Below are 18739 nucleotides of genomic sequence, written 5' to 3'. Positions count from 1 at the left end.
AAACACAAGCAGAAAGAATCGCGTTTTAGCCCCTAAAAGTTGTACTGTTCTTTTTTTTAACCGCGGCTGCCTCCTATTTCTTGGACTAAATCAGGAAAGTTTCCTCTTTGGGTCAAGCGGTGAGAAGTGGTATTACCCTACCGTCGCGAACTCGTTTTTTTTTCTTGTTTGTTTGTTCGTTACTCTCACGCGCGCGCGTGCGCGCGCTCAGTATTTTTTTCGTTGTTGTGTTTTCTGGCTGGTTTTGATGTTTTGTGCAACATTTGTTTGGTGTTTACTTCATCTTCAAAACCAGAACGTAGTGCAGCATTGGAACATCGAAGTAGACGGGAAAATGGCTGGTTTGGACTTTGAGAGGATCTACTTGAACAGCTCTCGAGCACATGGACGTTTCCGTCTGGCCGATAAAGGTGTTGGTTGGAAGGCCGTGGCCACGGGAGGCTCCTCCACGACAGCTCCCTTTCTGTTAGGGGTTGATGAAATGAGCAGTGCGATGTGGTCCAGGGGGTCACGAGGCTGGGAATTACGCATCCAGACGAAGGATAAAGGTGTTGTTAGACTGGATGGTTTCGACCAGCAAGATTTCCAGCAGTTGAAGAATGAATTCCAGAGAGATTTCAACATCCAGTTGGACCACAGAGAACACTCTCTAAGGGGTTGGAATTGGGGAGACTTGGACTTGACGAGAAACGAGGTTGTGTTCCAAGTACAGGGTAAACCTGCTTTTGAAATCCCTTATTCTATGATAAACAACTCCAACCTGGCTGGTAAGCATGAAGTAGCGGTGGATATGAGCACAGAGCAGAATAGCACACAGGCTGGTGACGAGCTAGTTGAGATGAGATTCTACATTCCAGGTGTTGTGGAGAACGATGAACAGGACTCAACAACTCCCGAGGGGGAGGCAGCCAAAGAGGAGATAAGCAAGGCAACTGCATTCTACGAACAATTGAAGGAAAAGGCCGATATTGGTATCTATTCAGGAGATGCAATTGCATCGTTTACAGACGTTCTATTCCTAACACCTCGTGGCCGTTTTGATATGGACTTTTATGAAAATTCTTTGAGATTAAGAGGTAAAACCTATGATCACAAGATACATTATTCTCATATCGAAAGAATCTTTTCATTGCCAAAACCTGATGACATTCACCATTTGATGGTTATCCAAGTCAACCCACCACTCAGACAAGGTCAAACTCCATACCCATTCTTGGTTTTACAAATTGTTAATGATGAAGAGCTGGAGTTAGAGATTAACCTTCCAGATGATGAATTTAAAGAGAAGTACGAGAATCGTTTGAAGAAGAAATACGATCAACAGACACATCTGGTGTTGAGTCATGTTCTTAGAGGCTTGACTGAGCGTCGTATTCAAATTCCTGGATCATTCTCTTCCAATCTGGGCCAGGCAGGTTTGCCATGTTCGTTAAAGGTTAACGAAGGTTACCTCTATCTTTTAGAGAAATGTTTCCTCTTTGTTCCAAAACCAACGGTGTACATCCCTTACTTAGATGTTGAGCAAGTAATCATATCAAGAGTTGGTGACCTACACGTCCACAGAACATTTGATCTCGAGGTTCGTCTACGCTCTGGTTCCTCTCACAAATTCTCCAATATCTCCAAGGATGAGGCATCTGGTGTCTCCTCTTTCCTCAAGCAGAAAAATGTACGTGTTAAGAATGAAGAAGAAGAACAGAACAACCGTATTAAAGCTGCTCTGGCTGAAGAATCAGACTCTGATGCGAATATGGGTAGTGCTGACGAAGACGAGTCCCCAGATGAGGATTTCAACGCTGGTAGTAGTGACGACGACGATGATGACCTGGCTGAAGAATACGATTCAGATGCTCCAATGAGTGACGAGGATAGCGATGGTCCACCTGCAAAGAAAGCAAAAGTCTAATATAAATTGCTTCATCTGAAACAAATTGTGTTTTGTTGTAGTTATTATATGATGTGCTTCTTCATTATAGAGACGGAAACATCCGGACACCACCCTCCACGCTGCACCTGAGCAGTCGTGCGATGAGGTATTAATTACTTTCAGTAACAATGTAATAAAGAGATATCAACGGGCTCTGTCCAATTCAGTGATCGGAATGGATTCGTACCTAAAGATATGGCAAAATGATGAGATTAACCCCTTGGATTCTGCCTTCAAACAGCAGAAACTGCTAACATTGACAATGTTTGTTCTATCACCAGTGATGGATGAGGAAGACAGACACAGACAACTGATTGGTGTATATGACACATTGATGAAGCTCCTATCCCCATGGATTGATCACTATGTGTGGGATTTTGAACCCATATCACCAAGAATCTATACACATGATGGTTATGAGTATGTATTTGCCAATTTACAACTTGGGGAGTTGATATCAGACGAGTGGCTTATAACGTGGTTATTGTACAATGTATCACTTCAATATGAAGATGTCTTCGTACAGGTTTATGACTATGAAGGTGAATTTGTATTGATAGAATCATGGGAATCGTTGCCATCATGGGTTTCTCCAGAGGTTGCTACGAACCGTGTTTGGCTGAACAAAGGCCGGTTTATCATCATTCCAGATGTTTACTACATGGATAGGTCATTAAAACTGGTGGAGGCTTTGACGTTCTTAACAAAAGCGAGCTATAAATGCTTGATAAACGTTGAGATGAATGCAATTATTGGAGAAAAGCTGAAAGAGTATCCTTATAAGGCATTAGAGTCTCAACTAAGTGTGGACTTCCAATTGGAAGCTGATCTTATAGGTCCATTGATCGACAACAGTAATCAACTGAACCATGTAATTTGGGATAAAGTTAAAGATGTCAGTATCATGAATGATGGACTGGAAGAAGAATACCCTATTGGTGAAACTGTTTTAGTCAAGGCAAGGATGAGGGTAGAAACGTATCTGTTGTTGAAAACAACGCTTGAAAGGTTTGAGAAGGATGATGTTGTTGAAGATGGTGGGAAGTTCATCAGTATTGCACTAAAGGAGTACTTTGAGAGAGAAAATATTAGCCTAAGGGCTCTCGATCAAGATGAATTGGCCGTGTTTAACGAGCAAAACAGCAAGGATTTATTACAAGTGGAACTACAAAGAAATGGTGTTATTGAAAAGTTCACATCGCCTCTGTTGGAATTTGATAACATTGAAGATGTCAATGAGGAGGGAACTGATAATGAGAAGATAATGATGGAGAAGTTGGAATCCTTCTTCAAAGATACAGAGGCTAATATTGATGGAGTGGTTAATAAATCTGAAGAAGAAGCCACAGAATCTGATACAGATGATGATGAGAAGACGAGAGATTTCCTCACCAAAGCCAACGTTGACATAGATGAAGATGACTTTTTTGAATTCTTTGCAAAAGAAGCGTTGAAGATGAGTGACGAAGATCTTGATCAGTTGAGAAATCTAACAATCAACGATGACAGTGAGCAAGAAGAGGATGATGGTGACGATAACGACAATGAGGATGAGTTCAACTTTGACGATACCCCGTTGTCTCATGAGGAGTTACAAGAATCTCTACGTGACTTCCTAAAATCTCTGAAGGAGAACCCGATGGATGGGCCAGCTTCAACGTTTTTAGAGAATTTGAAATGAACTGTGTTTTCATCCATGTTGATGGTGGTGGTGGTGGTAGTAGTAGTAGTAGTAGTGTGGTCCTAAACAAATATCACACTTCCTCAACACTTTGTCCAATATTGAAACGCAAAGACACACACATGAGACCCAGTTCTGTTCTTCTACAGATTTCGAAGACTGCTAAAGCCATCAAGCAGCAACCTTTGGTTGTTGTATCGTCCATTGGTAACCCTGAGCCCCAATACTTACACACACGTCACAGCATTGGACATGAAGTACTGAACGAGTTGATTCCAAGAAACAAGTTCTCTTCAAGCCCATGGCCCAATTGTAATATGTATAGAGGCTCTTCGTCCGAAGACGCCATCTTTCTACAAACCACGGGTTATATGAACCTTTCTGGTCAATATCTACGTAAGCCGTGGTTATCGATTCGGAAAGAGTTCCCAGATCGTGAAGTTCGGTTTGTTGTGCTCTACGATGAGATGGACAAACCCCTGGGGAAATATCAGCTGAGGTACGGCAAAGTCTCATCCAGAGGTCATAACGGGCTGAAGGACATAGTCAACAAGTATGGGAATGGCTTCTATAGACTCGGCGTCGGTATTGGTCGTCCCGAGTCGAGGAAACCAGACGACGTTGTAAACTACGTCCTTTCGAAGATTCCACGCAAAGACTGGGAAATAATCAAGACCAGTGTCATCCCAGACGTCTTGGAGATCATCAGAGGGCTACGTAAGTGACAGAAACAGCAAAAACAACCCCGTCCCACCGTGTGTACATAGAATACGAACACTGGTAATTATAATACTTGTCTAATAACATTGTTTATACATGTTTCTCTTTCTATGCCTAGAACACCACAGTCCACCAGCAGAGCGACGCAAACAAACAGCTACGACTTCTCCACAAGCTGTCGTATGTACAGCACGTTATTACATCTGATGAATAAGTCATTCCCGAGCTTCGTGGCTTGTCCATCAACAATCTCCTCAGGGTCGCTGAGAGAGATGTTGAAGTAGTTATCGCTTGACTGTAGCTTGCCCTTGTAGGAGGTGTTGTTGAACTTCAGTTTAACAAGCACCTCTGTGCCGACGAGATCTCTGATGAAGGGCTTCGGATTTATAATGTTAAGCGACATAGTTGATCTTTGATGGTGGTTGTCTCGCTCTTCGTGCTCTCCGTGCTCTTCCCTTGGTAACAGCGACAAGTTTGTAACGGCGTGAAAAAATTCGCGGCTCTATACCTCGTACACAAAAACGGGAAACATCAACAAATCAAAACAATCAGCGGTGAATGTAAACAAACCCTCATCGGGAGCAAAGCCGCGGTGGTGATGGAGTTCACTTTGGATCTCAGTGTTGATAGAGAGAACTTGGAGGATGCCTTGAAAGGTGAGTGGGTGTGGAGCTTATGGTGGACGACGTTTTCGCCCGTCTTGGGACCTGGAATTACTAACATGATACCATCTCTCAAGCGCTGATATCAACGATACTGTTCTATAGGACGTTTGGCGCTGTTGTTCCGGGGACAAGGGACTTCCTCGAGACGCCATATGTATGTGTCGTTGTGTGTTTTGATGTCTCTGTTTGGACATGTGTGTACTAACTTATGGGGAAAAGCCCGTCATTGATAACGAGGAGATTGAGAAGGAGATAAGTGAAAGAGTCGGATACGTACTGAATAAGCTTGACCATGATCCGATGTCGTCTTCCACCACTCCATTCGGATCGCCTGGTGGAAGCAATAGTACGAACCCGTATGCAAACATAACCTTTGATGACGACAATTCGCACCAGCAGATTAAAGAGGAAAATGCACGATTTGCACAGCTGAGCATCAAATTCTACGATAGGAAGCGTGTTAAAAGGCCGTCATGGTTTGGCAAATTAGAAGAGGATGTACAATGGGAAACGTGGCTCATAAATGTAACATTGGTACCGCAGCAGGGCAAGGATCAAGATCAACGGCAGCAGTTCTACAACCAGTTGAATGGACAAGTTGAGAATCTCATTTTCGAAATCAGCAACAAGGTTGATTCACACAAGGATCACATACCTGTTATAACAAGCGCAGAGTTGATGCCATTTGGATATACTATACAACTAGTTGGGAATCAAGGCTGGACAGGGTTTATAAAGAAGTTGCTTGAGTAATATAAAAACTAATTTGGGGATACATATGTGAATCTGTGGGGTTACATTGGGGCCTTAGAGCTTTGACTGGACGTAGATTGAAGGACCTTCAACAAGAATGCAGTGTCCATCAGCAGTCAGCTCGATACCTTTGGATTGAACGAGTTTAATACAGTCCTCGTCATAACTACCTGGTTGGAACCAGATACTCTTGACACCTTCTAGATCAACATCCAGCGCGGTTTTAGTGACAGACGGTGGTGTCAGCACACTCAAGCTTAGTCCATCGTTGCCTGGGTATTGACCTTGGATGTACTTCAACGTCTCTTGAATGGTTGGACACGTCTTTTCACCAACGATTTCACTTGCTGTGGGGTTTATTGGCACAACTGGTAAGGCATGATCAACATACCAACATGTGATCTTGAAACCGAACTTGGCAGAGTTATTGGATGCCCCGAGCACAGCATAGACTCTTTGAGGTGAAAAGAAGGGCATGTCTTAGCTTACTGGGATACTGTATCAACTGGTATGAATGGGTTTATGGCTTAAATTAAACGTTCTCGGACCCCCACAAGCAGACTCCGTTGGACTTACCCTACCGTGTCCTGTGATGATAATTATAAAATTATTATATAATAATTATAACACTTGTCCAAGAATCATAACCTCTATGTTGGTACGCTAAACACCGCTTGTAACCATATCCTGTACATCTTGAGCTGTCTCTTTCTATTCACAATGAGTCTTCTATCCGTACCAATACGTGATTCCACAAACTTCTTGGTAAATATGTCTCGAAGCTCCTCCTCTGTAAAGAAGTACACCCTGGTACCGTCTCCTCTGATGTAGAAGTTGTCATCCAGCAATCTTCCCTTCTTGAAACGAACCTGTGCTAAATCATAACGTCCGTAGTCTCTGAACAGAATCACACCTCCTGGTTTCATCACCTTTGCCAAGTTCTCCAATGCTTGGTCCCATTGTGAGGGTGACAGAGCTGAGAATACAAAGATCATTACGGCAATATCAACACTGTGTTCCTCCACTGGAATGGAGCCTTCTTCATTGGCCAAATCCCAAACGTGTGCTTCTGTGAATTGTGGGTTGAAGTCTGGTGATTCACGTACGAGTTCAACTGCCTTTGAGGAGTAGTCTGCACCGACAACCTTGAGCAACGGGTTGGCATTCTCCCTGATCAGAGGGAACATCGTATTACCAGCACCACATCCAATCTCCAATATCGTCTTGGGACCGGCCTCTGGCTTGATAGCATCGTATAACTGTGGGAACTCAATCTGTAGCCACTTGCGGTCCTTGAAGAAGTTCTCCCTGTTGTTTCTATAGAACCGATCCCAGAACTTCGCAGGGTTCTCATTATATCTCTTCTTATCGAAATCGTCAACTGGATCGTCATACTGCTTGGTGATCTTCTCCATGGCTTCGGCAACCTGCTCTTCACCCCATTCAACGTTATCCCAGGCATTATGTGCCCAAACATCCTTGTCTTCGGTCAAATGTCTCTGGCCGAATACAAAAGGGTCATCTCTCCCGATTCTGGTTGGTGCTTCTTCTTCTTCTACCGCTTGTGACATTGCTTTGCTCTAAATATCACTATGTGATGAGATGAGATGAGCCTCTGTGCTCGCTAGGCTGGGCTGAAAAAAAAATTTTTTTTTCTGTAGGCAGAGCCTTCTCTCTAATTCGCTTCCTCCCAGCTCGGCCTAGCGTGTGGGAAACTTCTCCAAATCTCACTCTGTGCCTTTGTAGAATATCCAATTGATTCAATTACATTGGCTGTGGCATTGAGAACTGGCGTTCTGGTGTACGTGTTGCTGGTAGTGTGAACTGTGAGAATCGCATTGCGTGTGGGTGTGGTTTGCAGCTGTTGTTAATCCTCTCATCAAGCCATAAGGACACTCAACCGAAAAGGGGACTTTTAATATCAACAATATCAGTCCACCCTGTCTCCCGGTTCTGAATACTTGCCGGAACTGCTCACACAATGATACTACCAGAGACGTTGCCTTATAATAACCCCCATGTCTCTCGGAAAGTGGCTGTGGTTACTGGAGGTAACTCAGGGATTGGCTGGTTTACAGTACTACACCTCTATCTTCACGGTTACACAGTTTACATCATGGGAAGAAATTTGAACAAGATCACCAGGGCCATTAGGGAAATAGTGGAGGAGGCTTCGAAAAGACAGGATAAGAGCGTACGTTTGAACCAATTGGGAGAATTAAAGCCTCTAAAACTGGACCTGCTGGACCTGAAAAGTGTGAAGAACCTCGCACTTAATATGAGACAGCTGGAACAGCATATTGATATACTGGTGTTGAACGCTGGTATAGGTGCTGTTCCACATGCAATCACGAATGATGGATTTGAAGTTCAATTCCAAACCAATTATGTATCACATTTTCTACTGACTCAACTGCTGTTACCTCTCCTGGACCATTCTTCAAGGGTTATCTATGTGAGTTCGATTGCCCATTACTTGGAGTTCTTCCAGTTCAACAGAGAATGGACGTTCAATTATAAGCCAAATATCATATTCACCTGGTTCAGATATGCAATGGCAAAGTCTGCTGCTATGCAATACCTGAAACTGCTGTCGATGAAGAACAATCTGCTGTGCTATTCGGTTCATCCAGGCTATGTCATGAATACCAATTTCTTCTCCTATTGGACAAGAATTCCATTTGTAGGGATTCTTTTTTGGGTATTCTTTGAGGTATTCGGGTATTTATTTGGATGTACCAATGAACAAGGATCCTACGCAACGTTGACGTGTGCCTTGAGTGAAGAACTCGAACCAAGTGGGAGCTATTATACAACAGGTGGTGTCCCTTCTGTACCAGGCAGGGTGGTTAACAATTTGGATAATGTTGGTTATAACTGGATATGGACTGTGAGACAACTACGACAAAGAGGTTATGAATGTGATTGATAGCCAGTTTCAATATTATATTCTATGGTATTCTCTGCAATGTAACGACGGGTTCGCCAGGAATGGCTTTACCAACGGCTTTACTGATAGGTATAACATCACCATTTCCAAACGTAACAATTCCATCACTGTGTCTGAAATGTACAATCTCCAAGGCACAAGCTTTCAAAAACTGCGGTGCTTGCATCACTTTGAGCTCCATCTCATGAATCATACTGGCTTCGTTATATTCAATCAAATGGTTAAAAACCTCAGAACTGTTCTCAGCTTCAAGTCTTTGAATCAAGTGCATAATAAACGGCATGGCAATGCCTAAGTTACCTTTAACTTTACTCTTAACAACGCCCATATCCCATAATTGACCAGTTTTATACAATTCGTTGCACAAGACCATACATTCTTGTTGCCATTGAGGGAAATCCAAGGCAATGAATATAATGATCTTAATATGGGACCCGATTTCGATATCGCATATGTTGTTCTTCTTCTTCTTTACTTTGGAGAGTTCAGCTTCACGGATTCTGCGAAGTAATGAACGAACATAGTTCAACCTCATCGAATGCATAACGTCAATGGTGTCATTGAACTTGGGAAATGTTTGTACTTGGACGCTTGTGTCATGACCTAATAACTCTCTCCATATATATTCACAGAAATGAGGTACAATGGGAGTGAGTATAAGAGTCTGAATTTCAATGTACTTCATGACTAGATCACGGTTCATGACATCAACGGTATCCCTGTAAAAATCCCTGAGGGCCTGGAAGTCGAAAAATCCACTGCGTAATGCCATCTTGTAGTTTGTTTGGGCAAAATGGTTGTAGGTTTGTCCAACAAGCACTTTCATCTCATTTTCAAAACACTTATCCAATAGTCCAATTTTAACGCTAGATCTCAAAACGATATTGCCATTGATAATATCTTCACACCATTCTTTCAACGTATGTAGCCTCAAAATAGCAGAATTTGCAGTAGATTCTTCAAAATTTGCATCATCGACGGTATCACCAGCATCCGCTAAGGCAATCCGAGACGCATCGGCTCCATACTTTTGTAAAATGTCTTGCAAAGTCAAGAAATTACCTGTGGATTTGGACATTTTATGGTTGTTTAAGAGTAAATGACCATTAACCCTAATATTTGTTGGCCAATACTTTGGTGGAAACATCACAGCATGTGTATATATGAAAAAGGTCAAATGATTCGGTATCAAGTCCTTCCCAGATATGGACACATCTAAGGGATAGAAATATTCAAACTCGCTTCTCATTTTTTGTAGAACATCTATTGGAATATCAGTCTCAACATTGTCTCTGTGTAAAAAGATATAGTCGAAAACCTCTGGAGTCATCCGTTCTGGCGTAACCTGGGAGTCACTTAGTTCTGCACCATAGAAATCCTTGTGAAGTAAGTGACATATTGTATAGTACGCCTGGTACATGGTTGAGTCCGATAGTGATTCCACTAAAAACTTCTCATCCCATGGTAATCTGGTCCCAAGGCCGTATGTACGGCAGACGGCCCAGTTTTTTAACCAATCTAAGACACTTTCAAACGCATTCATAGTAGTTTGATTCATATTTTTCATCCTATGAAGAGCCTCAAAGGCAAGAGATTTCCATTCCGGCTCTCCATAGTCAACATACCACTGATCCTCCAAAGAAACAACGCAATAATCACCAGAACGTGATACCACAGGAACTTCTGGCTCCGAATATACAAATGCTAACCCGTTTTTCAACAACAAATCTTTAATCTTCTGCCTTGCTACTTCAAGTTTTTCACCTTTGAAATCACCGACCAGCATTATGCCACTGTTCAAACCTTCTTTATACGCTGCTTCTTTAGCATTGGTGAGCCTATCTGTTTGCTTTGATGATCTGATGTTGAAGTCATTGCAAATAGCTGGTGCACATTGATCACCATATTTAGTATTAATGATAGTTATAGGTTCCAAGATCCATTCTTCTTTGATGCCATATCTTTCTGGTTTATTCCGCAATTCCTTGGAGTGAATGAAGTCATCTGGTGAATCTGAAGGGACACATGCGACGACACCTGTTGCTTTGTTTTCTAGTATTGTATTCATCGGCAAGACATGCAACTCTTTATAGTAAGCCAAAGGTGAATGGACTCTGGAGCCTATCAATTGAGAACCCTTAAGCAAAGCTATATGTTGATGTTGACCCCGATTTGGAGTCAATTTCTGATAAGACATGTTCTTATAGGATTGCTCTGTCGTGATGTAATAACAAGGACCGTTATCATAGATACCATAGTCTATCAAAGGAGAGACACAGCAGCCAGTTTGGCCATATAGTGTCTCTGGGCGGAGAGTGGTAGCTATCAAGATCACCTTCTTGGAATTATCGAGATACTTCATGATAGATTTATCTGAGAACTCAAGAACCTCCACCTTTATGGCAGTGTACTCTTTCGGTGTAATTCCCTCTCCCGATTGTCTATCGTGGTCCATGCAAGGTTGGTTATCCTTCACAGAGTATATCGTGTAGCGTTCACCGAATTTAATTCTTCCTATATCTTTCAACCTTTGAATCTGCCAACGGACAAACTGATCATAGAAAGGGTTAAGATCTGTTGTGATCATTGATCGACGCCAATCAATTCTCGCTCCAAAATTAGTGCAGTCTCTTTGGCACAAAGGAGGGAAATGCTCAAGCCAATATTGTGGATCTGCAAATCTATAAATCTCCTCTCTTGGTATCCCTAACTGTAGCATGATCTCAAATTGATACTTAGCATGTCCCTCTTTAACCGCTGTTTTGGTTTTCTTCCCTTTATACCTGCACGACCCATCTTCACTCTTCATCTCCTCTCTCATGCTCTCCAACTCCACAAGGCCCAACTCTGCTAGAGGGACATCCGTATAGTGCTGACCAAAGACCTCGGCCTCCCTAGCTAACTTATCCGCACAGGTTCGAATTGGCATTCCAGTACAGTGGAACCCAAGAGGAAACAAAGTGTTCTTACCTCTCATCTTCTCAAACCCTACCGCAAACTCCACTTTGGAGAGGGTAAAGCTATGACCAACGTGTAAGACGCCGTTCATATAAGGGTATGCCATTGAGGCCATAAACTTCTCAGGCGTTGGAGTCACACTCTCTGGAGGGCAATTGGCCTCAAACAGTCTTTCCTCCTGCCAAATCTTTTGATACTTCTTCTCGATCAGTTTCAACGCGTCTCTTCTCGAGGTCTATACCGGCGCTTGTATCAGTACTCGTTCCAAGACAGCGCAAAGTCATTAGTTTCCACTTACATTGACCTGAGACCCACCAACAGCTGACGATAGAGTCATGATTTCGCTAACCGCCCCGTGTCTTTATACTAAAGGAGAAGGAAAAGTGGCGATTTGTTTATTTGTTTACTTTTTGTTTGTTTTGTGGTGAGGGTTTGATAGACATTCCATATTGGGCAATTACACGGATACGAGACATAATCTGCAATGAGCTCATGGTTCGCCTATGGAAGCCCGCCCTCTGTGGATGCTATCATTGGCTCTCCTTTCCATCTAAAACCACAAGGAAGCCACCAACAAGGTGGAGAGACCCGCATACAAAGACCTCGACATCAACGCCGAGGTCTCTAACGATTCCCACGCTGGATTCGATGTCTGCAACAACATGTCTCTTTGATGAAGCATCCAACGAAGACCATTTATCAGCCAGTAGTCTCTGGACCTCGAGCTTATCCACCGCCTCCTTGGACGTGTTCATGGAAACAAGATCTGCAGAGTAGCTACCACTGGACCAAGTCACGTTGGTGGTGAAGATCACCTCATCGAAAGGTAATTTACAACTGTTGAAGAGCACCTCAACGAGATGTGCTGCGTCTCTTGTCTGCTGGTTGAAGAGAAGCACCCTCTTCTTGTTTGGAGATGCTACTGTGTTGAACCACTTTGTAGAAGCTTCGATGCTCTCCTTTGTGTGCGCACCATCAATGAACCAAGTGATCTTACCATCCTTGATGGTTTGGCATCTTCCTGGCCAGAATGCCTCTTTCAACCCTTTACGGGTCTTGTCTTCATCAACCGAGATGTTCAACTTCTTCAGGTGCTCGCCAGTGAGGGCAACTGCTAACGCAGCGTTGCCCCTTTGGAAATCACCTGGAATCCCCAGCTCATAGCTTTCAGCTAATGATTCATCAATGACTTGCAACTGATCACCCTTTTCCGATGCTCTCTTCTCCAACACAGCCAGAGCAGCAGGCACTTGTGGCACTGTGAATGCAGCAGAGCCAGGCTTATAAATTCCACCTTTGTTCCACGCAATTTCCTCGATGGTGTCACCAAGCATGAAGGTATGGTCAATACCTAAGACAGTTACTCCACAGGCCGTTGGTGCTTCAAAGATATTTGTGGAGTCGTACTCTCCACCCACACCAACTTCATAGATTGCAGTGTCTACGCCTTCGTTCATAAACACATGGAAGGACAGAAGCGTGAGGTACTTGAAGTACATAGGCTTCATCCCCTCATCCATATGAGGGAACGTTTGAACGTCTGATTTCGTGGAGTTTAACATATCCCAAACTTCAAAGAAATACTTGGTGAACTTCTCCTCTGCAATTGGCTCACCATCGATGCGAATTCGCTCCCTCACACTTTTCAAGTGAGGCGAAGTGTAAAGTCCAATCTTGTTGATCTGTGGTTGATACTGTTTCAGTATGGACTGTGTAAAGGCACAAGTTGACCCCTTCCCCTTAGTACCAGTGATGTGGATAACATTGAGCCTGTTAAACACAGTGACATCAGGATAACCGATACGACGAGACCACTCACGCATCTCAGGCATAGCAAGGGCATTCTTTCGTATCCCAAGCTTACGAGTGGCTTCAATAGTGGCAAAGTTGGACTGCAAGGAGTTCAAACAGTTTATAGCATCCTAGTGGGTGCAGAGATAAAGTCAGTGTACGGGAACATTACGAAGCAGAAAGTAAGTATACTAACAAGATATGTTCGACGCATTGTTCCATCCGGTTGATGCTCCATGTGAAAGAGTGGATTGATCCAATCGTTTACGTTCCTATGTGTTCTTACACTTGCTGTATATGGAGGCTTTTCACCAGGAAACTGTTCAAGGAGGGATCAACTCAGCGCATCGAAATCAAAAAAATACTCTGAAAAATTCTGCGAGTCCTGTTCATGCAGTAGACATCTGCATGTGAGGCTCATATAGGGCCTAAGACTACAAGCCAAAGAAGTGTGACAAAACAAGCTGGTCATGGGTGTTGGGGATGCTACCAAAAGGGTGCTTTATATACCAATTTCTGTGTTGAAGTGCCAATGTGAAGCTTCCTTGATTTCAACCAAACTACGGCCCAATTAGGCAATACAAAAGTCCCAAACCAGGTCGGCAATTGGCCAGAACCATAATGCCGGCCCATTGATACAAAGGTGGTTTTATGCCCATATCTTTTCGAAACTCTTTGGAACTGATCCCTGTTGGTATCTTGTGCCAGACTCTTTGACTTCAGCACGATATCAATGTTATTACAGAGTGTTTTGACCCAAGAGTACCTCTCCACTAGGCCTTTCAAGTTGATGTCAGTAACATCGCCAATGGCGAAGACGTGACCTTGCGAGATTGCGCTGCATTGGAAGGTCTCATCGATACGGATAAACCCAGAGTCGTTACACAACTCTTCAATATCATTTGGTGGAACCAATGCTCTGGTTCCTGTGCTCTGTACTACGAAATCTGCCTCAATAGTCTCGCCGTTGTTCAGTTTCACAGTATTAGGGGCTGAGAGTTGGGCACGAGCACTCAGCACCAGGTCAATCGGTGTTGATTTGAAGTACGCAGTGATACGTTCACGTAATGAGTCACAGTATAGACCATCGTTAGGCATTAGCAAAGGCTGTGAGTGGATTATGGTGATCTTCTTTCTACCTTCCTGGCAATCTTTTCCAAACTTGTCCAATAACTCCCCCGCCAACTCAACATTGTTGAACCCACCGCCTATAAGCACAACATGCTGAGCAGCTTCAAATGCATCCCTCTGTCTCTCGAAATACTCCGAATACTCATCTTGGAAATCAACCGTTGTACCTATAGGATCCAACCACTTGGCACCGGTAGCTATGACCATGGCATCAAAGACTACTTCTCTGCCGTCATTCAACAGCACCGCTTTTTCATCGAATTGCGTCACTATTCCCTTTTCAATACGCACTTTTTCGTCCACAACTTCCCTCAACGGGAGAAGAGAGCCCTCGGGTTCGTTATAAACACACACACGGATAGAGGATATCAAGAAGTACGTATAATCTGAAGGCGATATGAGAACAACTCTGTAATTGGTTTTCTTCACCAGAGTATTGGCGCACAAGATTCCATAGAATCCAGAGCCAACAATGACTACGGTCTGTACTGTCATTGGCAACAATTGAATGAGGAGCTTGTCTCGCAGTTATATCAGGATCACTACAAAGGAAAGAAAAAGAAGTGAGGGTATTTTAAAACACCCAAATTATTATAAACTCCACGCTCTTGATGATGACCGATGATTCGGTGTTAGACGGACTTTAAGACATTTACCGGGAAATCTATTTCATCCATACACCAATACATCTGTACACCACCTCCAAAAACGTAAACAAATCAGTAGTGAGCATTAACATCAACAACAACTCTCTCACTCCCTTTCTTTGTTTCTACTTCTCAGGTTTCGCTATTTGACTATGTATACACCTGACTTGACACCACAGGACTTCCATCGTCTCTGGCTGGACAATGATGAGAAGAAGCACTCGAAGTCAAAGAGTGAGAAGGCATCCTCATCGGAATCCCCAAGAAGTGCACCACCGTTATCGTCGTATTCATCAACAAGGCCCGGTGCCTCTCTCGATAACGCTGATGAGGTACAGCAGAGTATTTCACAACGGGTGAGACAGCTCAGAGATATAAGAACTTTGGGGTTCGAATACTTGACACCTTTGGGAGTTGGAAAGACAATGCAAATGGTTCAGGATGAGCTCGAGCTAAGAAGGCAGTTGAACGACCAAATGAATGACGGGGCACCGACTGCAGAAAACTTATTAGGTGAAGCCACCCTCGAACAGCAGTTACCACTGCAAGAAGAAGGACAACACCAGTATTCGGTGACGGAAGTACAAGGTGCTGAGGAGCCGGAAGCTTCGCGCACGGAGGAAGATGGACCACTTCCAGAAGCTCAGAACCTGGAATTACTTGGAGATTTGGATGACGATGTACCTGAAGCAGATGAAGCGGTTTACGATATGAGCTACAATGATGAAGTTGAAGATGTAAGGACTTTTGAAAGCCAATATGATCGTGGATTTATGGTTGCGGAACAGTACGAAGCGGATTCTGCTGAACATGAAGATGCTCAACGCAGAGACTCTGCACCAGTAGCACATTTCATCACTCCAACCCATATCAATGGTGAGAATCAACACCGTAATGAGCAACAGAGAAGCTTTGAGTCGGAACAGTTGCCGATTTCAGAATCTTCGTTCGATGTGTCAAATGTATCTATGAATGGCTCTGATTTGGATATGACGATTGATGATTGAGTTTAATCTCGTCAACCTTGGCCCTTTGCAGATGAATTGCAGGAACCATCCATTTTCCGCAACTACAACGAGAACCCTTCCAATTGAATGCACCAACTTTTGTATCACATTTTGGACATTGGAATTTACCCTCCAACTCTTGTGAATTCTGCAAATCATCCTTCATCCAATTCAGTGGTTCAACGAAATAGTGGGAGCATGTGCTTGCTGCAGATTGTACGCTGATAACACGTTTTGAATTTGGAACCTTACGAACAAATCTGCTCTGTTTCGACTCCTCTCCTGGTGGAACATGAGGAACGAATGAGGTACTCAACGCCAGAGGTTGTCTGCATCGTTTACATCTAAGTTGTGTCAATTCCTCACTGCTCTTTGAAATGTCAACTTTCGACTCATCTATAAAGGTAGAGTCCTTGGATAACAGTTCTCTTCCTGTTGGGTCTGTTTGGGTAGAGTGAGATAGCAACCACTGCCTATATAAATGATTGTCCTTATCAAGTACACAATCCATTGCATAGTACAACTCCAACTGTTCTCTGAAGCTCTCATTTGGGTGAATATGGGGTCTCTTTCTCTGAATTGCATGTAAAGCCTGTTCGGGATTCAAATTGTACTTCTTCATGAGATAACTAGCGAGAACAACAACGCTCCTACTCTCACCGGCTTGACAAATCACCACAACGTTGGTCTCATGCTTCCCCTTCACTCCTCTTTGAATCTCTGTTTGTCCAGGAAATAGAGCTCTATTAATGAAATCATTGGCATCGTCAAACCATTCTATGATGTTTGTACTCTCTAGATCATCAACTGGAATGGAATGGAGCGTATACTTGTTGAAAGATGGTGGAAATGTTCCTTTGAACACGGATACAATATGTGTTATATTATTCTCCTCGCACTCTAATCTATTGGTGAGTAGATGTGGATACGATGAGATGTACAAACCACCCAGGACTCTCTCCATATTTCAACGAGAATTGATTCACTAATAACAAAGCTTTGTTAATGATCCCTCTACTCTGCTTGTTGAAATTTTTTTCCGCACAGCGATGACTATGGTGGTGTCCGGATGTAATATGACATAAAAATAACCCTCTCGCCTAATGGCCCATGGCTTAATTCTGGTACTGAGTAACCAGCTTGAATGAGGCTACAACATCAGGTTACTCAAGGTAAACTTGCTGATGTCATAAGCTCAATCTGCTCCCAGTCTGTAAAATTTCATTGATGTTGAAGATGCCCGATGGTTGTCGTAAGTTATGGCTCTGTCTTTGGCAATCGGGGTATTTCACCAGCCTTTTGAGGTGATGAGCCTACGACTTGTTAAGTAAAGAGACGAAATATGTTAGCAGCGTGACTAGATCAAGATCCTTGATACGCTAGAGATAGGAAACATACCGAATGTTTAATAATAGTCATTAATAGAAGTCAGAACCTGCTGATGTCACGCGAGCAGAATGTTTTGTAGACTACGAAGGACAAGCCTATTGCAATGTGCAAACATCTCATATGTCCTCTAAACACACTACTGAATATATGGATGAAGGTATAGAGACTACCCAAGGTCATAAACACATTCGTGAGCCTTGCCAACCGATGATCTGATTTAGGCTTTGATTGAAACTCTCTGTTCTTCTTCAGAACAAGATCTCTCAGGTATCCAGGATCAAGTACTATTGGAAATAAAAGGCTTAAACTAAAAGAAAATATATCAATTAACAGGATAAAAAGATAATCACAAGTCCTAAGGAGAGTGTATCAGACGAATTCAAAAACCAAATCGAATAGAAGAGGTTTACATTAGAAAATTTGATCAAAAGTATCAAATATTCAATGTCGACGAAAGAATAATAAAGACACGATCTGCCGATCAAGAATTCTCGATGACTTCGTGTAAGAAATTGGTCTCATATGGTGCACAGTTTGAGATCACAAGAGGAACAAAGCACAAACAAAAGAGAGCAGCATTGATGACATCTGTGATCTACTGCCTGTACCTTCATAGCTGGAAACTAAACTTGCAGATGTGGATGTTTCCGCGGCTTCTTGACCAGACTGGGTTGTACCTAATGTAGTTTCACTAACTGAAGTAATCTCTGACGTGTGCACTGCAACTTCAGTACCTCCGGTAGTGCTTACTTCGCTCCAACCCTCTGTAGAAAAGGTACCAGCTTCAGTTTGAACGACAGATCCAGCACTAGGGTTGGTTTTTTCACCTTCACCTGTAGTGGAAGGAGTAGGAGATCCAGTACCTAGAGTCGTTAGATTTTCTGTGCCAGCCGGTGACTTACTCGTACCAGTGGAGGCGCCAGTGACAGAAACAACCTCTCCTTCACCGCTTCCAGGAGAAGTAGTTGTTCCATATGAAGGAACAGTAACAGTAGTAGTTCCGGCTCCTGCTGGATTGGTGGCACCTGTGCCAGTTTCTTGTTTCGTTCCTTGGTACGTGGCACCTGTGCCAGTTTCTTGTCCCGGTCCTTGGTACGTGGCACCTGTGCCAGTTTCTTGT

At 43.2% G+C, this 18739-nt stretch overlaps 13 protein-coding genes across 13 annotated transcripts; 5 read left to right on the top strand and 8 right to left on the bottom strand.

Moving 5' to 3' along the window:
- Positions 1–272: 272 nt before the first annotated feature.
- Positions 273–1906, top strand: POB3 (FACT complex subunit POB3; the record flags this gene model as incomplete). The annotated part of the gene is made up of 1 exon (XM_020213340.1): positions 273–1906. The coding sequence occupies exon 1, from the start codon at positions 335–337 to the stop codon at positions 1904–1906; it is 1572 nt and encodes a 523-aa protein (XP_020070962.1). The 5' UTR covers positions 273–334.
- Positions 1907–2189: 283 nt separating this feature from the next.
- Positions 2190–3608, top strand: CYBJADRAFT_172689 (SGT1-domain-containing protein; the record flags this gene model as incomplete). Its single annotated transcript, XM_020216379.1, has 1 exon — positions 2190–3608. One exon carries the CDS (start codon positions 2190–2192, stop codon positions 3606–3608), a length of 1419 nt encoding a protein of 472 aa, XP_020070961.1.
- Position 3609: 1 nt separating this feature from the next.
- Positions 3610–4459, top strand: PTH1 (aminoacyl-tRNA hydrolase; the record flags this gene model as incomplete). Its single annotated transcript, XM_020214859.1, has 1 exon — positions 3610–4459. A coding segment is annotated over exon 1 (599 nt), but the record flags the coding sequence as incomplete, so codon positions are not given.
- On the bottom strand, positions 4170–4890 carry CYBJADRAFT_167328 (small nuclear ribonucleoprotein F). The gene has a single exon (XM_020214858.1). It carries the CDS (start codon positions 4729–4731, stop codon positions 4486–4488), a length of 246 nt encoding a protein of 81 aa, XP_020070959.1. The 5' UTR covers positions 4732–4890; the 3' UTR covers positions 4170–4485.
- A 910-nt stretch (positions 4891–5800) lies between these two features.
- Positions 5801–6223, bottom strand: CYBJADRAFT_126664 (CoA-binding protein; the record flags this gene model as incomplete). Its single annotated transcript, XM_020212659.1, has 1 exon — positions 5801–6223. One exon carries the CDS (start codon positions 6221–6223, stop codon positions 5801–5803), a length of 423 nt encoding a protein of 140 aa, XP_020070958.1.
- Positions 6224–6396: 173 nt separating this feature from the next.
- ABP140 (tRNA(Thr) (cytosine(32)-N(3))-methyltransferase) lies at positions 6397–7317 on the bottom strand (the record flags this gene model as incomplete). Its single annotated transcript, XM_020213665.1, has 1 exon — positions 6397–7317. One exon carries the CDS (start codon positions 7315–7317, stop codon positions 6397–6399), a length of 921 nt encoding a protein of 306 aa, XP_020070957.1.
- A 132-nt stretch (positions 7318–7449) lies between these two features.
- Positions 7450–8686, top strand: ENV9 (Env9p). The gene has a single exon (XM_020217945.1). It carries the CDS (start codon positions 7728–7730, stop codon positions 8673–8675), a length of 948 nt encoding a protein of 315 aa, XP_020070956.1. The 5' UTR covers positions 7450–7727; the 3' UTR covers positions 8676–8686.
- Positions 8687–12252, bottom strand: CYBJADRAFT_80319 (leucyl-tRNA synthetase). The gene is made up of 2 exons (XM_020217946.1): positions 11953–12252; positions 8687–11889 (listed from the first exon to the last, which is right to left on the bottom strand). The coding sequence occupies exons 1-2, from the start codon at positions 11989–11991 to the stop codon at positions 8698–8700; spliced, it is 3231 nt and encodes a 1076-aa protein (XP_020070955.1). The 5' UTR covers positions 11992–12252; the 3' UTR covers positions 8687–8697.
- MET7 (tetrahydrofolate synthase) lies at positions 11743–13482 on the bottom strand. The gene has a single exon (XM_020214857.1). The coding sequence runs from the start codon at positions 13475–13477 to the stop codon at positions 12185–12187; it is 1293 nt and encodes a 430-aa protein (XP_020070954.1). The 5' UTR covers positions 13478–13482; the 3' UTR covers positions 11743–12184.
- Positions 13483–13947: 465 nt separating this feature from the next.
- CYBJADRAFT_177330 (NAD(P)/FAD-dependent oxidoreductase) lies at positions 13948–15071 on the bottom strand (the record flags this gene model as incomplete). The annotated part of the gene is made up of 3 exons (XM_020216848.1): positions 13948–14005; positions 14041–14906; positions 14931–15071. The coding sequence occupies 3 exons, from the start codon at positions 15069–15071 to the stop codon at positions 13948–13950; spliced, it is 1065 nt and encodes a 354-aa protein (XP_020070953.1).
- Positions 15072–15344: 273 nt separating this feature from the next.
- CYBJADRAFT_80293 (uncharacterized protein) lies at positions 15345–16428 on the top strand. The gene has a single exon (XM_020217944.1). It carries the CDS (start codon positions 15376–15378, stop codon positions 16228–16230), a length of 855 nt encoding a protein of 284 aa, XP_020070952.1. The 5' UTR covers positions 15345–15375; the 3' UTR covers positions 16231–16428.
- On the bottom strand, positions 15952–17211 carry YVH1 (tyrosine protein phosphatase YVH1). Its single transcript, XM_020214856.1, has one exon. The coding sequence runs from the start codon at positions 17192–17194 to the stop codon at positions 16190–16192; it is 1005 nt and encodes a 334-aa protein (XP_020070951.1). The 5' UTR covers positions 17195–17211; the 3' UTR covers positions 15952–16189.
- Positions 17212–18159: 948 nt separating this feature from the next.
- On the bottom strand, positions 18160–18732 carry CYBJADRAFT_172680 (uncharacterized protein; the record flags this gene model as incomplete). Its single annotated transcript, XM_020216378.1, has 1 exon — positions 18160–18732. A coding segment is annotated over one exon (573 nt), but the record flags the coding sequence as incomplete, so codon positions are not given.
- Positions 18733–18739: the final 7 nt, after the last annotated feature.

This window comes from Cyberlindnera jadinii, assembly GCF_001661405.1.
Source record: "Cyberlindnera jadinii NRRL Y-1542 unplaced genomic scaffold CYBJAscaffold_5, whole genome shotgun sequence".
In the NCBI taxonomy this organism is placed as follows: Eukaryota; Fungi; Ascomycota; class Saccharomycetes; order Phaffomycetales; family Wickerhamomycetaceae; genus Williopsis; species Williopsis jadinii.
This window is presented reverse-complemented; position numbering and strand designations above follow the sequence as displayed.

Excerpts from the sequence above, each read along its gene's own strand:
- CYBJADRAFT_167328 (XM_020214858.1), bottom strand. The coding sequence starts at position 4,731 with ATGTCGCTTAACATTATAAATCCGAAGCCCTTCATCAGAGATCTCGTC.
- ENV9 (XM_020217945.1), top strand. The coding sequence starts at position 7,728 with ATGATACTACCAGAGACGTTGCCTTATAATAACCCCCATGTCTCTCGG.
- CYBJADRAFT_80319 (XM_020217946.1), bottom strand. The coding sequence starts at position 11,991 with ATGACTCTATCGTCAGCTGTTGGTGGGTCTCAGGTCAAT. Across the intron at positions 11,890-11,952 it reads TTGGTGGGTCTCAGGTCAAT|ACCTCGAGAAGAGACGCGTT; the intron begins GTAAGTGGAAAC and ends GCGCCGGTATAG.
- MET7 (XM_020214857.1), bottom strand. The coding sequence starts at position 13,477 with ATGCGTGAGTGGTCTCGTCGTATCGGTTATCCTGATGTCACTGTGTTT.
- CYBJADRAFT_80293 (XM_020217944.1), top strand. The coding sequence starts at position 15,376 with ATGTATACACCTGACTTGACACCACAGGACTTCCATCGTCTCTGGCTG.
- YVH1 (XM_020214856.1), bottom strand. The coding sequence starts at position 17,194 with ATGGAGAGAGTCCTGGGTGGTTTGTACATCTCATCGTATCCACATCTA.